This window comes from Pogoniulus pusillus, chromosome 38, assembly GCF_015220805.1.
Source record: "Pogoniulus pusillus isolate bPogPus1 chromosome 38, bPogPus1.pri, whole genome shotgun sequence".
Lineage (NCBI taxonomy): Eukaryota > Metazoa > Chordata > Aves > Piciformes > Lybiidae > Pogoniulus > Pogoniulus pusillus.
In genome coordinates, this window is record NC_087301.1 from 4,322,988 (window position 1) to 4,336,136 (window position 13,149).

The 13,149-nt window shown below is 51.0% G+C and overlaps 1 protein-coding gene across 1 annotated transcript in view; it reads left to right on the plus strand.

The window, feature by feature from the left end:
* Window positions 1–375: 375 nt before the first annotated feature.
* Window positions 376–13,149, plus strand: part of TRIM29 (tripartite motif containing 29) — a 31,900-nt gene continuing 19,126 nt past the window's right edge. Inside the window, exons 1-3 of the mRNA XM_064173087.1 lie at window positions 376–752; window positions 828–1,233; window positions 12,816–12,911. Coding sequence (XP_064029157.1) covers window positions 376–752; window positions 828–1,233; window positions 12,816–12,911 — 879 coding nt within the window. The remainder of the gene's footprint in view (window positions 753–827; window positions 1,234–12,815; window positions 12,912–13,149) is intronic.

A 13,149-nucleotide genomic window follows, 5' to 3' on the forward strand; every position in this document is an offset into this window, starting at 1 on the left:
TTAGTTGTTGGGTGTTTCCCCCCCCCCCCCCCCCCCCCATTTCAATGTACATAAACAGCTCTTCCTCCCAAACCTGGTTAGACAAGAACCTTCCTGGGTGTGGACTGCCTTGTATAATTAACAGCACAGCTGGAGCTTCAGAGCTGCTTCTCTCTTTCTTTCTCCCTGCGTCTCCCCAGCACAACCCAAGCATTCTCCTCCTCCTCCTCCTCCTCCTCCTCCTCCTCCTCCTCCTCCTCCTCCTCCCAGGAGCTCCAGGTGCGTCACTTGGGCAGCCACTCTCCTGCCTCCCAGCGCCATTCCTTGCTGAGCCAACGAGCGGCAGCCGCTTGGGCAGGACGGGAGCTGGAGGAAGGACTGAGCCCTGTGCAGGCAATGGAAACAGGGAGCGCAGCGAGGGCAAACGGGACCGCTGGGAAGCCAGAGGACGCCAAGAGTGCCTCTGCCCCCAAAAAAGAGGAAGAAGTGAAGAAGAGCACAAGCCCTGGCGGGGGCGAGAAGGAGGCTCTGAAGGGCAGCGGCGGCGCCCCGCTGGAGACAGGCCAAATCAAGAACTCCCTCTTCTCTGGCAGCGACTGGAAGAGGCCAATCATTCAGTTTGTGGAGTCGTCCGATGAGAAGAGGTCGACCTACTTCAGCATGGACTCGGCAGACTCCAAGAAGATGCAGTATGGCAGCGGGCAGCTGGGGGACATGAGGAGGCCAGCCCTCTCCTTCGCAGAGAAAGGAGACCTCAGGAAGTCTCTCTTCTCCTTAGACTCCAAAAAGAGCTTCCTGCCCAGTGAGGGGGAAGGGAGGAAGTCGTTGTTCTCTGCAGGGCAGATGGGGGACCTGAAGAAACCTTCCCTTCCCCTGGTGGAGACAGGGGACCTGAGAAGATCCACCTTCAACAAGCCTGACAGAGCAGCTGCCTCACGGCCCAGGGTGAAGCTTGAGGATGTTCTGTGTGATTCCTGCATTGACAACAAGCAAAAGGCTGTGAAGTCCTGCTTGGTGTGCCAGGCTTCCTTCTGTGAGCTGCACCTCAAACCCCACCTGGAAGGTGCAGCTTTCCGAGACCACCAGCTTCTGGACCCCATAAGGGACTTTGAAGCAAGAAAATGCCCTGTGCATGGGAAGACCATGGAGCTGTTCTGCCAGACAGACCAGATGTGCATCTGCTACCTCTGCATGTTCCAGGAGCACAAGAACCACAGCACAGTGACAGTGGAGATCGAGAAGGCAGGGAAAGAGGTAAGGCTCTTTGTCATTTTACCTTCCTGTCAATCATTTTTGATGGGACCTTAACATTGCACCACAGCTTTTGCCCTCCAGCCTCCAGTCCCTTCTCAAATCAGGTCTGCAGGGATGCTGAGTGGGGAGCATGGAGTGGAGAACTGCTCCTGCCCAGGTTCTGCTGCAGGGGGGCAGTCGCTCTCCTGGCTGCTGGTGACGGCAGCATCGTGCTGGTGTGGTACAGCAGATTGGACTGGGGGTGGGGTGGTGGAGAATCTGGTTTCCACCTCTGGTTACAACACTGACTTTCAGCAGAAGGTGAATCAAAGTCCTGTGTGCTAAGTACTAAAAAACACCCCCAAACTGTGTCAAGTTTTGGGAGTGTTTGTGTAGTGTTGCCCACAGCCAGAGAGGTGGAGGAGCTCAGGACCTCCAGATGACAGGAGGTCAGAGCAGCAGCTGCTCAAGTCGGTGGTGGCTGCTGGGTGGCTGTTGAAAACTGCCATCTCAGCTACTTGGAGTGAGATCATGGGGTTGTGTTGTTCTCTTCTGGGTATAAGAGTGTCGAGCCACACCTAGGGGAAGAGGCTTTTGAAGTTTAGCTGAAGAAAAAGCCCTGGTGGGAACATGAAACATCAGCACTTCCCCTGGAGTGTTACTGCAACAGGGTTTAGAGGATGGACACCTCAGGAGATGCTGCTGCTATGTGGATCAGGGCTCACTAGTGGGAAGTCTTCCACCTTTGTTTGCTCAGACTGTCATGCTGTTTGCTTTCTGGGTGGAGGAGTGGTGATTCCACCAGCTCCAGCAAAGATCAGGGTCTCACCGTGTTCACTGCTGTACATCCCCATGGTAAAAGCATGTCCTGGCCTGGAGACCTTCTGAGCCAAGCAGACAGGACAGGAGAGATTACAGAAAGCAGCCTCATCGAATGAGAACTTGAACCACTTTGCCTAGAGCCACACTGTCCATGGCAGGAACTGGAAGGGCACTAAGAGCTGCTAAACCCTGCTCTTAGGCACAGCACAAGCTGGTGGCTCTGATGTGGTGAGCAAGCAAATACAGGCAGCAGCTGCTGGGAACTCCTGAGTTACCCTGAGCTTGGATGTACTCTTGAGTTACCCTGAGCTTGGATGAAGTCTTGAGTTACCCTGAGCTTGGATGTACTCTTGAGTTACCCTGAGCTTGGATGTACTCTTGAGCTACTCTGAGCTTGGATGTACTCTTGAGCTACCCTGAGCTTGGATGTACTCTTGAGTTACCCTGAGCTTGGATGAAGTCTTGAGTTACCCTGAGCTTGGATGAAGTCTTGAGTTACCCTGAGCTTGGATGTACTCTTGAGTTACTCTGAGCTTGGATGTACTCTTGAGTTACCCTGAGCTTGGATGAAGTCTTGAGTTACCCTGAGCTTGGATGAAGTCTTGAGTTACCCTGAGCTTGGATGTACTCTTGAGTTACTCTGAGCTTGGATGTACTCTTGAGTTACCCTGAGCTTGGATGAAGTCTTGAGTTACCCTGAGCTTGGATGTACTCTTGAGTTACCCTGAGCTTGGATGTACTCTTGAGTTACCCTGAGCTTGGATGTACTCTTGAGTTACTCTGAGCTTGGATGTACTCTTGAGTTACCCTGAGCTTGGATGAAGTCTTGAGTTACCCTGAGCTTGGATGTACTCTTGAGTTACCCTGAGCTTGGATGAAGTCTTGAGTTACCCTGAGCTTGGATGTACTCTTGAGTTACTCTGAGCTTGGATGTACTCTTGAGTTACCCTGAGCTTGGATGAAGTCTTGAGTTACCCTGAGCTTGGATGAAGTCTTGAGTTACCCTGAGCTTGGATGAAGTCTTGAGCTACTCTGAGCTTGGATGTACTCTTGAGTTACCCTGAGCTTGGATGAACTCTAAAGTGCTGAAAAGATTTCTCTCTTAAGGCTGAAAGAGCATCAATATCTGGAGCCTATCTCTGTTTTCCTGTGCATGTTTGGGGTATTTTCTTGCAGTGCCATCTCCAGCTTGCAGCTTTGATGAAACCAGGCAAGGTTTCCTCCCTGTTTCAGCCAATCTTAAGGGAATCCCTGCAGGACTTGCCAGCCTGCTGTTTGTTTCATAATTGCTTAAGCTGGCTTTTTAATGTCAGCTCTGAACATCAGCCTAACTCTCACCAAGCTGTGGCTGGTGTCTGCCAGCTTCTCAAATGCCCTCTTAGGCCTTTGCTACTGGGAAGAGGTTAACAGTTGCTCCCTGAGGGACCAAAGCCAGCCAGAGCCTTCTTTCTGTGGCTGGCTGGCCCTAGAACACCTTGCTTTTAAAGATTGGAGATTGAAATGATGTCTGATTTCTTTCTCAGAGTCCTTGTGCCACTCTGGTTTAGCTCCACGCTTTAGATCCTGTTAGATCCTGTACTGCCCTGTGCTGCTGCTGCTGCTGCTAAGCCTGAAGGATTTAGGGCTTTATCAACATGAATCATCCACATGTGCAAGTTTCTCCTGACAAGTTTTGATCATGTTCTAACTTGAGTGAGCATTCAGTCAGACAAAAACAATTAACAGGGTAGCTGTTGCTTACAAATGATTAGCTCTAGCCCTGATTTATTCGCTATAGGTGGAGCCTTAGCAAGAACCACAAAGAGGAATGAGCATTTCCAAGTCCCTTGTGTGCATCACCTCCTCTTTTCAAGTCTTGCAAATCAGCTGAGCTGGAATGTGACCACAAATTGGAAGAGTAGGAAAGTGTGGCTGGTGCTGCTGGTCTTTGTGGAAAGAAAAAGAAGGAAAGAAAAAGAAAGAAAGAAGAAAACAAACCCACTGCAGGTCGCTCCCATCCCAGAATCACAGAATATCAGGGGCTGGAAGGGACCTCCAAAGCTCATCCAGTCCAACCCCACTGCCAGAGCAGTATGTCACAGAGCAGATCACACAGGGGCACATCCAAATGGGTTTTGAATCTTCCCAGAGAGGGAGTCTCCACAACCCCCCTGTTCCCTTCACAGTGACAAAAATTCCTCCTCATGTTTAAATGAAACTTCCTCTGCCTCAGCTTTCTTGTCCTGTCATCAGGCATCACCAAGAATCCTGCCCCACTTTCACAGCCTGGCATGCCAGCAGCTCCAGGGTAGATTTACTACCTCCAAAGTTGCTAACTATGCCACTGTAGCCAGACAGACCCTTTCACACAGTGCTGGTTCTCTAGGGACAACCTAGAATCATAGAATCACAGAATCAAGCAGGTTGGAAGAGAGCTCCAAGCTCAGCCAGTCCAGCCTAGCACCCAGCCCTGCCCAACCAACCAGACCATGGCACTAAGTGCCCCAGACAGGCTTGGCTGCAACACCTCCAGCCACAGAGACTCCACCACCTCCCTGGGCAGCCCATTCCAATGCCAATCACTCTCTCTGCCAACAAATTCCTCCTCACATCCAGCCTGAACCTCCCCTGGCACAACCTGAGGCTGTGTCCCCTTGCTCTGTTGCTGGGTGCCTGGCAGCAGAGCCCAACCCCACCTGGCTACAGCCTCCCTTCAGGTAGCTGCAGACAGCAAGGGTAAACCTGCAAGGCATTCCCATTCCCTGAATATGCTGCAACTGCAATCCTGGAGAGGAGTCCAGCAGAGCTAGAGGAGGGCTCTGTGCTGTCATATACTTAAGCCTGGCTGTCAGTTGGGGTGCTCAGCATTTTGGTGGCACAAAACTGACCCTAATAAGGTGTAATATGCTTGGTTTAATTCAATCCCTTTCATGTCGAATATTAGTGTAGGTTAGAGACTCTTTTTGCTGTAGGGAGGAAAGGTGCTGGACTTCAGTGTTGGGAAAGCAAGGGATAGGGTAAGATCCTTCTGGAGAATGAGGTAATTTTGGCTTGCTGCACGATGCAGACAGAGTCAGTGCAGCTCAAGAGAAGAGGAATGCAAACAAGCCAGTACACAGACAGCTATTAGGCAAGCAGTGAAAGCCTGGTATCTGCTATCTCCTCTGTCTGTCAGACAGAGCAAGAACACAGCAGCTCTTTCCACTTCTCAGGAGCCTGGGGTGAGAGTCACTCATCCCCCTCTTCCTGATGTGCTGCTGGGAAGACAAGAGAGAAAAGCCTGGGGAGGAGCAGGGAGACAACTTGGCAGAGAAGGCAGAGACCTTTTATTCTGAGCTTCCACTCAGTGGTATCTGTGTATTTCACCCAGCAAACCTCTAATGCCTTCCCCAGATCCACTTTGCATTAGTTCCCTGCAGCAGATTTAAAGGCAAAGTAACACCCCCAGCAGAATCAGTAGTAGAAACAACCAAGAGAAAGTCTGTGAGGATGAATACTAACCACACACAGCTGAAAAGTGAGACCTGTCACTAGCAGCTTGCAGACTCAACTGGAATGCTCTGGCCAGACTGATTTGTCAGCAGGACTGGAGCTCCCTGTCCTTCATTCCAAACCTGGCTTACAGGCCTGCTCTCAAAACAGCACTTCACAGATGCAAGGTCCTGCAGCTGGGTCAAGGTAATCTCAAGCACAAATCCAGGCTGGGCAGTGAGTGGCTGGAGAGCAGCATTGAGGAGAGGGACTTAGGGGTGCTGCTGGAGGAGAAGCTCAACAGGAGCCAGCAGTGTGCACTTGCAGCCCAGAAAGCCAAGCAGAGCCTGGGCTGCAGCAGCAGAAGTGTGGCCAGCAGGGACAGGGAGGGGATTCTCCTCTCTGCTCCACTCTGCTGAGACCCCACCTGGAGTCCTGCATCCAGTTCTGGAGCCCCTGGGACAAGAGGGCTGTGGAGATGCTGGAGAGTGTCCAGAGCAGGGCCAGGAGGATGTTCAGAGGGCTGCAGCTGCTCTGCTGTGAGCACAGCCTGAAAGAGTTGGGGCTGTGCAGGCTGGAGCAGAGGAGGCTCCCAGGTGACCTTCTTGTGGCCTGCCAGGAGCTGAAGGGGGCTCCAAAAAAGCTGGGGAGGGACTTTTTAGGCCCTCAGGAGTGGCAGGAGTGGGGGGAATGGAGCAAAGCTGCAGGTGGGGAGAGTGAGGCTGGAGGTGAGGAGGAAGTTGTTGGTGATGAGAGTGGTGAGAGGCTGGAATGGGTTGCCCAGGGAGGTGGTTGAGGGCCCCTGGCTGGAGGTGTTTGAGGCCAGGCTGGCTGAGGCTGTGTGCAGCCTGCTGTAGGGTAGGGTGTCCCTGGGCATGGCAGAGAGGTTGGAACTGGCTGCTCCTTGTGCTCCCTTCCAACCCTGACTAAGAGTCTATGATTCTATGATTCTATGCCCAGCAGCCCCAGAGCTGTAAATAACCTCCTGCTCCCACCCAGCAGCAGCCCTAGCACTCAGATGCCACAGCACTCAGCATGCCAGGTCAGACCTACCGAGAAGCACTTGGATTTTGTTGTTTTCTTCTCCCTTTTCATTCTTTACCTTTTAAGCAGAGTTCAGATTGAGCAGCAGCTTGCAAGAGGCAGCAGAGAACTCCCCTGCAGAAATGGGAGCTGGGTGTTCCTGCCTTCAACAAAGGGAATTTTAAAAGGAGGAGACTTCAGAGGGTTTGAACAAGGCTTTGAAGTCAGCTGTCCACGGAGCTGGGTCCAGAGGGATTTCCATCCCGAAGCCCTCTCTGTGTTGCTTTCACTGCCTGAAGAGAGAGCAAACAAGGGCGTACCCATATGGCAGTGGAAGTATTTTGGACCTTTCTCATTGATGCAGGGCTAGGGGAGCAATGTGGCTGTGAGATCTTATCTCTGCTGCTTGTGGCTTTGTGGAGACAGCTTAAAATAGGTGCCCTTTCCACAGAGAGGCTGCATGGAGCTGCAGGATGTTCTTCCTAGCTGGAATGCTGCTGCAAAGAGGGATGCAGGCTGGATTCGCCTGCATTCTGCACTTTCATTCCACAAACAAGCTCATGAAAGAGACTGAAACCTGCATTCATATTGCAATATGGAAGGGACAGAGGGAGGAATCCAGAGCAAACCAACCAGTCCACAGGAAAGGAGCTATCTTTGGGCTCCCCAGGTTTGAGAGGGACAGGGATCTGCTCAAGAGAGTCCAAGGTAGGGCTGTGAGGATGATGAGGGGACTGGAGCACTGCCTGGTGAGGAGAGGCTGAGGGACCTGGGGCTGCTTAGGCTGGAAAAGAGAAGACTAAGAGGGGATTTAATCAATGTTTATCTATACCTGAGGGCTGGGGGTCAGGAGTGGGGGGACAGGCTCTGCTCACTGCTCCCTGGGATAGGACAAGCAGCAATGGATGGAAGCTGCAGCATAGGAGGTGCCAGCTCAGCACAAGGGGAACTGCTTGACTGGAAGGGTCCCAGAGCACTGGCACAGGCTGCCCAGAGAGGTTGTGGAGTCTCCTTCTGTGGAGCCTCTCCAGGCCTGTCTGGATGTGTTCTGTGTGCCCTGAGCTAGATTGTGTGGTCCTGCTCTATCAGGGGTTTGGACTGGATGATCTCTTTGGGTTCCTTCCAACCCCTAACATCCTATGAGCCTGTGATCTTCAAGTTGTGCACAGCAGAGAGCCTCTCCTGGCCTCAGCTCATGGCATTTGGGCAGGCTGCTGGCAGATTCTCCACAGGTCACAGCCTACTATCTTGCAGCTCTGTTTAAGAAAGGCTTTAGCTAAACTTAGTGACAAAACCAGCAGAAATAAGGTCCCCATCCATTTGCTTATTTCTCAGCCATGTCATTTCCAGGCTCTGTACTGGAACAACTAGTTCAAACACTTCTGCTCTGGCTTCATTAGTGCACTTGGTTGTTGCTGTCAGGCAATTAGCATAGCTCTCCCAGGCTGGTGACACAGGGGTGTTCCCTGATTCAGGCACTGGGTTCCCAGGCCATTAAGACATGATGATGCTTGTGCTGCTGGCTTGCAAAAATGAGTTGCTTCATGATGCAAGACTCAATCTCACATCTCTAGGCCCTTTACAGCAGAAGGGCTGGGTTCAGTTGTGGATGTTTAGGTGTACACTCTGAACTTAGGCTTAGGTCTCCTGACTGTCCTAGTTAGCTCTTAGCTCAAAGGCTCTCAGCACTAGCATTTGTCTACTTGCTCTTGTTAGCCCAGATGGTCTTAACCTGTGTTTCTTAGACCTTCTTCACTGATGTCATTTCTGCTCCTCAGGGACACCCTTCACAACACTGCTCTGTTATCTTGCACTGCTCTGTTATCTTGCACTGGGACCTTCTGAATCCCAAGTCTCACCCCAAGGACTTGTTCTGGGTGGTTGATCACTTGTGGAGACCTGGGACTGTCGACCCCAGAAAGTCTGAGTAACACAAAGGAAATGAGGAGAGAAGTTTCTTCACAAGGGATCAAGCTGAGAAGTTGACTCTCCCTACTGCAAATGCAGCACAGGAGGTGCATGGACAGCAGAAGCCACTTCCAGCCTGCCCCAGGCTGAGCAGGGACTTAAACCCATCATAAAATCACCTTGGCTGAACCCTTTCAACTGTTCTGCATCTCCAGAGCACCCCTGCTGAATCTTCCTCCTTCTGCCCATGCCATTAGCTCCTCTACCACCCTACAGCCTCCCTGAATGTCTCTTTAACATTTCCAGTTTCAATGCCTGCCCTATCAGGCAGTGAAACCCCTCCCTAGCTGCTGTCTGTCCCAGCCTTTCCTTTTGCCCTCAGTAGGAGTGTTTTAACCCATGCCAAACCCAGATGACTGTGGCATTTGCATGCTGCCTATTGGAACTCTCTCTCTAATTGCCATTTGCAAATCAGAATTCCACCTCTAAATTGTAGTGTGGGTCTGCTCCTAAATGATTGTTGCAGCCCATCCCAGAGGCACTCCAACTGCCTTTCTAAGGGAAGGGATATTTTACCTGCAACAAGCTGTTGAGAGTTAGCTATCACTTTTAAGCAACTAATAGCTTGCAGAATTCCTTTGGGACCTCTCTTAATTAAAAGCTACTAGAAAAGTCTAATATTGTTATCACCATTTCCCAGCTGTCACCTGGTATTTCCCTCCCCTCCCCAACCCTGTTGCCTTGCTTTTTCAATCTCTTCTGTTTGGAAGTGTCTATGTGGCTGTGGAAAGTCTGTTCCTCTCCAAAGAAATCCTCCAGTTCTTCTCTGTCCTTGTTATCCACTAGGAGCCCCAGGTCCCCCTCCACAGGATTGCTTTCCAGAGTAGGTTGTGAGGTCTCCTTCTCTGAAGACTTTCAAGGCCTGCCTGTGGTCTGTGCTAGACTGCATGGTCCTGCTCTGGCAGGGGAGTTGGACTGGATGATCTCCTTGGCTCCCTCCCAACCCCTAACATCCTGTGAGCCTGTGATCCTTGCAGGAACATTCTGATATTAGGGATGAGAAGGGAAACAAGACCTCCTGTGGCTCAGGGGGGTGTCTGCTTTTTGCTTTGCTGGCAGTCAGTGCCATTTGGATGCAGCTGAGGGAAAGGATCTGCATTCTACAGTCATTTCTCACGTTGCTGGCTGGAGTGCAGTGCTTTAATCTCGTTGCACTTCCCTGCTGAGCAAAGGTGGGTGCACTCCTTTGTGTCTTGATGCAGAGGACATCTCACAGTGTACATGAGAATGGGGGGGGGGGGAGGGAAGAGGAGGATTCATTCCTCCAAGTAACTGCCTTGAAAATGTGAAAACTGTAGGATCAAGCTCATGCTTTTATTGTCTTCAGCAGCAGCAGCAGAGCAAATATTCTCATCTTGCCACCCCTGTGGTTCCCTGATGAGTCTGTACCATAAACCCCTCCAATGTCTCCTCTGAACCCATGCAGACTGTGAGCTTCAGCTCATGATGGCAGACTCCTGATGGCTGTCAGGGTGCATGGATTACCTTTACAGGGTCAGTGCTCTACTAACTCTCAAGAAACAAGGACAATGACAGTGATGATGTGAGGAGGTGGCATTGAGATGCCTGTGAGGACTTTCACCTCTTTGGTTTCCTCTTTCTTCTGTTTTCTAGGGCAATAAAGCAACTATCAATTTGCTTCCCCTCTACACACAGAGGTTTTCTGAATTGGAACAGCTAGAGTCAATGGCTCTCAGATGCAGATGTACTGGAGTCAAGCTCAAGAAGATGCTCAGACACTACAGAGACTGGCACCAAGACAAGAGCCCTGATGGGCTGATTGCCTTGGTCTGAGCTGGCTGGCAGCTTGTCTGCTCTCCTTGAATGCAGAACTGAAAACTTGTAGACTCTCACCCCCAGGGCAACTCTAATCATGAGGGAAGACCCAGATTTTCATGTTGTGTTAGGTTCTTGGATGGGCAATAAAGCAGTGAGAACTACACCTGGTGTTTTGAACAGCAGGGAGACCTCACTGCTGTTGGAGCTGCTGTGGGAAGGGATTCAACCATTTCTCATCTCCCCTGTCTCCAACTGGTGGCCTAAATGTAAGAGTTTTGTGGTAATGCAACCATCTCTCAAAGGAGCCCACAGGAACAGTGAGTTTTCAGAGTTAGCTAAGTTGTGGAGTGCTTCTGCCAACTGCATGGTTGAGGCAGAAGGCTCTGGGGAGACCTTAGAGTGGCCTTCAGTACCATAAGGAGGCTACATTGGAGCTGAGGAGGGCCCTTTTACAAGAGCTTGTAGTGGTAGGATGAGAAGGAATGAATTGAAGCTGGAAAAGGGGAGATTTAGACTGGAAATTAGGAAGAAATTCTTTATAGTGAGGGTGGGGAGACACTGGAACAGGTTGCCCAGGGATGCTGTGGATGCCTTCTCCTTGGAGGTGTTCAACACCAGGTTGGATGAGGCCTTATGCAACCTGCTCTAGTAGAAGTGTCCCTGCCCATGGCAGGGGGTTGGAACTGGATGATCTTTGAGGTCCCTTCCAGCCCAGACTCTTCTGGGATAGTTCCTAAACAGCTCTTGGGATGTGGTCTTTGAGCAGGCTGCCTGCAGGTAGAGCTGTGCTGTGAGCCACCTGCATGCACACAAAACACAGGCAGAGCCTGAACTGCATGAGCCAAGGCTCTGTCATGATCTGCTGGGCAGGGAGGTGCTGAATATGAGCAGCTGAGGGAGGGCTTGCCCAGAGTTAACGGCGCAAGGCACCACTGAGCAGGCAGCTGCTGCTGTGACCCAGGGGCATGGCATGAATGCCAACCATTCTGTGCCACCAATGCACAGCTGCCTGGCCCCCCCATGGGCTCCTGCTCTGTGACCTGCCTTGTGCTAGGACCCTCTGAATGCCAAGCCTCACCCAATGGATTTGTTCTGGGTGGTTTATCATGTATGGGTGTTTGGCACTGTGGAACCTGGGAAATATGAGGAACACAAAGAAAGTGGGGGGAGAACTTTCATTAATAGAATAGAATAGAATAGAAGAGAATAGAACAGAATAGAATAGAATCTACCAGGTTGGAAGAGAACTTCAAGCTCATCTAGTCCAACCTAGCACCCAGCCCTACCCAACCAACCAGACCATGGCACTAAGTGCCCCAGCCAGGCTTGGCTTCAACACCTCCAGCCACAGCCACTCCACCACCTCCCTGGGCAGCCCATTCCAATGCCAAACACTCTCTCTGACAACAACTTCCTCCTAACATCCAGCCTAGACCTGCCTGGCATAGCTTAAGACTGTGTGCCCCTTGTTTTATAGAATAGAATAGAATAGAATAGAATAGAATAGAATAGAATAGAATAGAATAGAATAGAATAGAATAGAATAGAATGTTAGGAGTTGGATAGGACTTCAAAAGATCACCTGGTCCAGGCCCCCCTGCCAGAGAAGTTTCATAGAATAGAATAGAATCAGTCAGGGTTGGAAGGGACCACAAGGATCATTTAGTTCCAAGCCCCCTGCCATGGGCAGGGGCACCTCCCACTAGATCAGGCTGTCTTGAGCCTCATCCAGCCTTGCTTGAAACACCTCCAGGGATGAGGCTTCCACCACCTCCCTGGGCAATCCCTTTCAGGCACTCACCACCCTCATGCTGAACAACTTCTTCCTATCATCCAGTCTGAATCTCTCCATTTCTAGTTTCTTCCTGAGGGCTGAAGCTGAGAAGTTCACTCTCCCTAGTACCTGCTTCTGAGCTCTGGGAAGCCTCTGCAAAACGAAATGCAAATCCCAGCCAAGCTGCTGATCTAAGCCAAGCACAGTTGACTCTACCTCCTCCCTCCTCCTCCTCCTCCTCCTTTTCTCTCTTATTTTTTTTCTCTCTTTCTTTCCAAGCAGTCCCCAGCTTCATCAGAACATGAAAGCTCTCAATTCAGAGCAAATTAATCCACAATCCTGTCTAAACAGACTTTGTGCTGGAGGCCTTGGTGCTGCTGTTGCAACACTGGTCCAACGTCATTCCATAATTACATGAGCACTGTTAGTGCTGCAGAGGCACACCCTGGGATGGGCTCTGCCCTGCATACACAGCTCAGTTTTGAAACAGGCCTCTTCCCCCTCCAGCTAATGACTCCAACCTGATTAAAAGCAGCACCCTGACAGTAGCCCAAGTAGGTGGGTGCCTCAGCTGCTCTCTTTGCTGAGGGAGCTGAATTCTCCTGACCCAGCCAGCAGCACTGGGACCTTGCCCAATGTCAGCACATGAGCTCCATTTCAAGCAGTGCCAGGGAGCCATCCTTGCTCGTTGGTACTGGTCAGGGTGGCAGACATGAGTGGATGCAGAGTGTCTCTTTGAAGCTGGCCACCCTCAGCTGCTGTTCACCAGACTCCCCTTGTCTCACAGGCTGAGCTTTCACTGCAGAAAGAGCAGCTGCAGCTGAAGATCATTGAGGTGGAAGATGAAATGGACAAGTGGCAGAAGGAGAGGGACCGTATCAAGGTGGGTATGGGTTTTTACTTCAAGCTCTCCTCTGTTTACCCTCTACTTGTTGCTTGCTTTCCCACTCTCTCATTCCTCTCTCCACCTTTCCTCAATCTCTCTGGCATAACCCAGCTCTTACTCACTCTATCCTTTACCTAGTCTCTACCTCATCACTTTAAAACTCACTCATGCCAGATCTTGGAAACAACAACTCCTGCTGAAGTCATCTTGCAACATCACCCTGCGGGAGATCAAG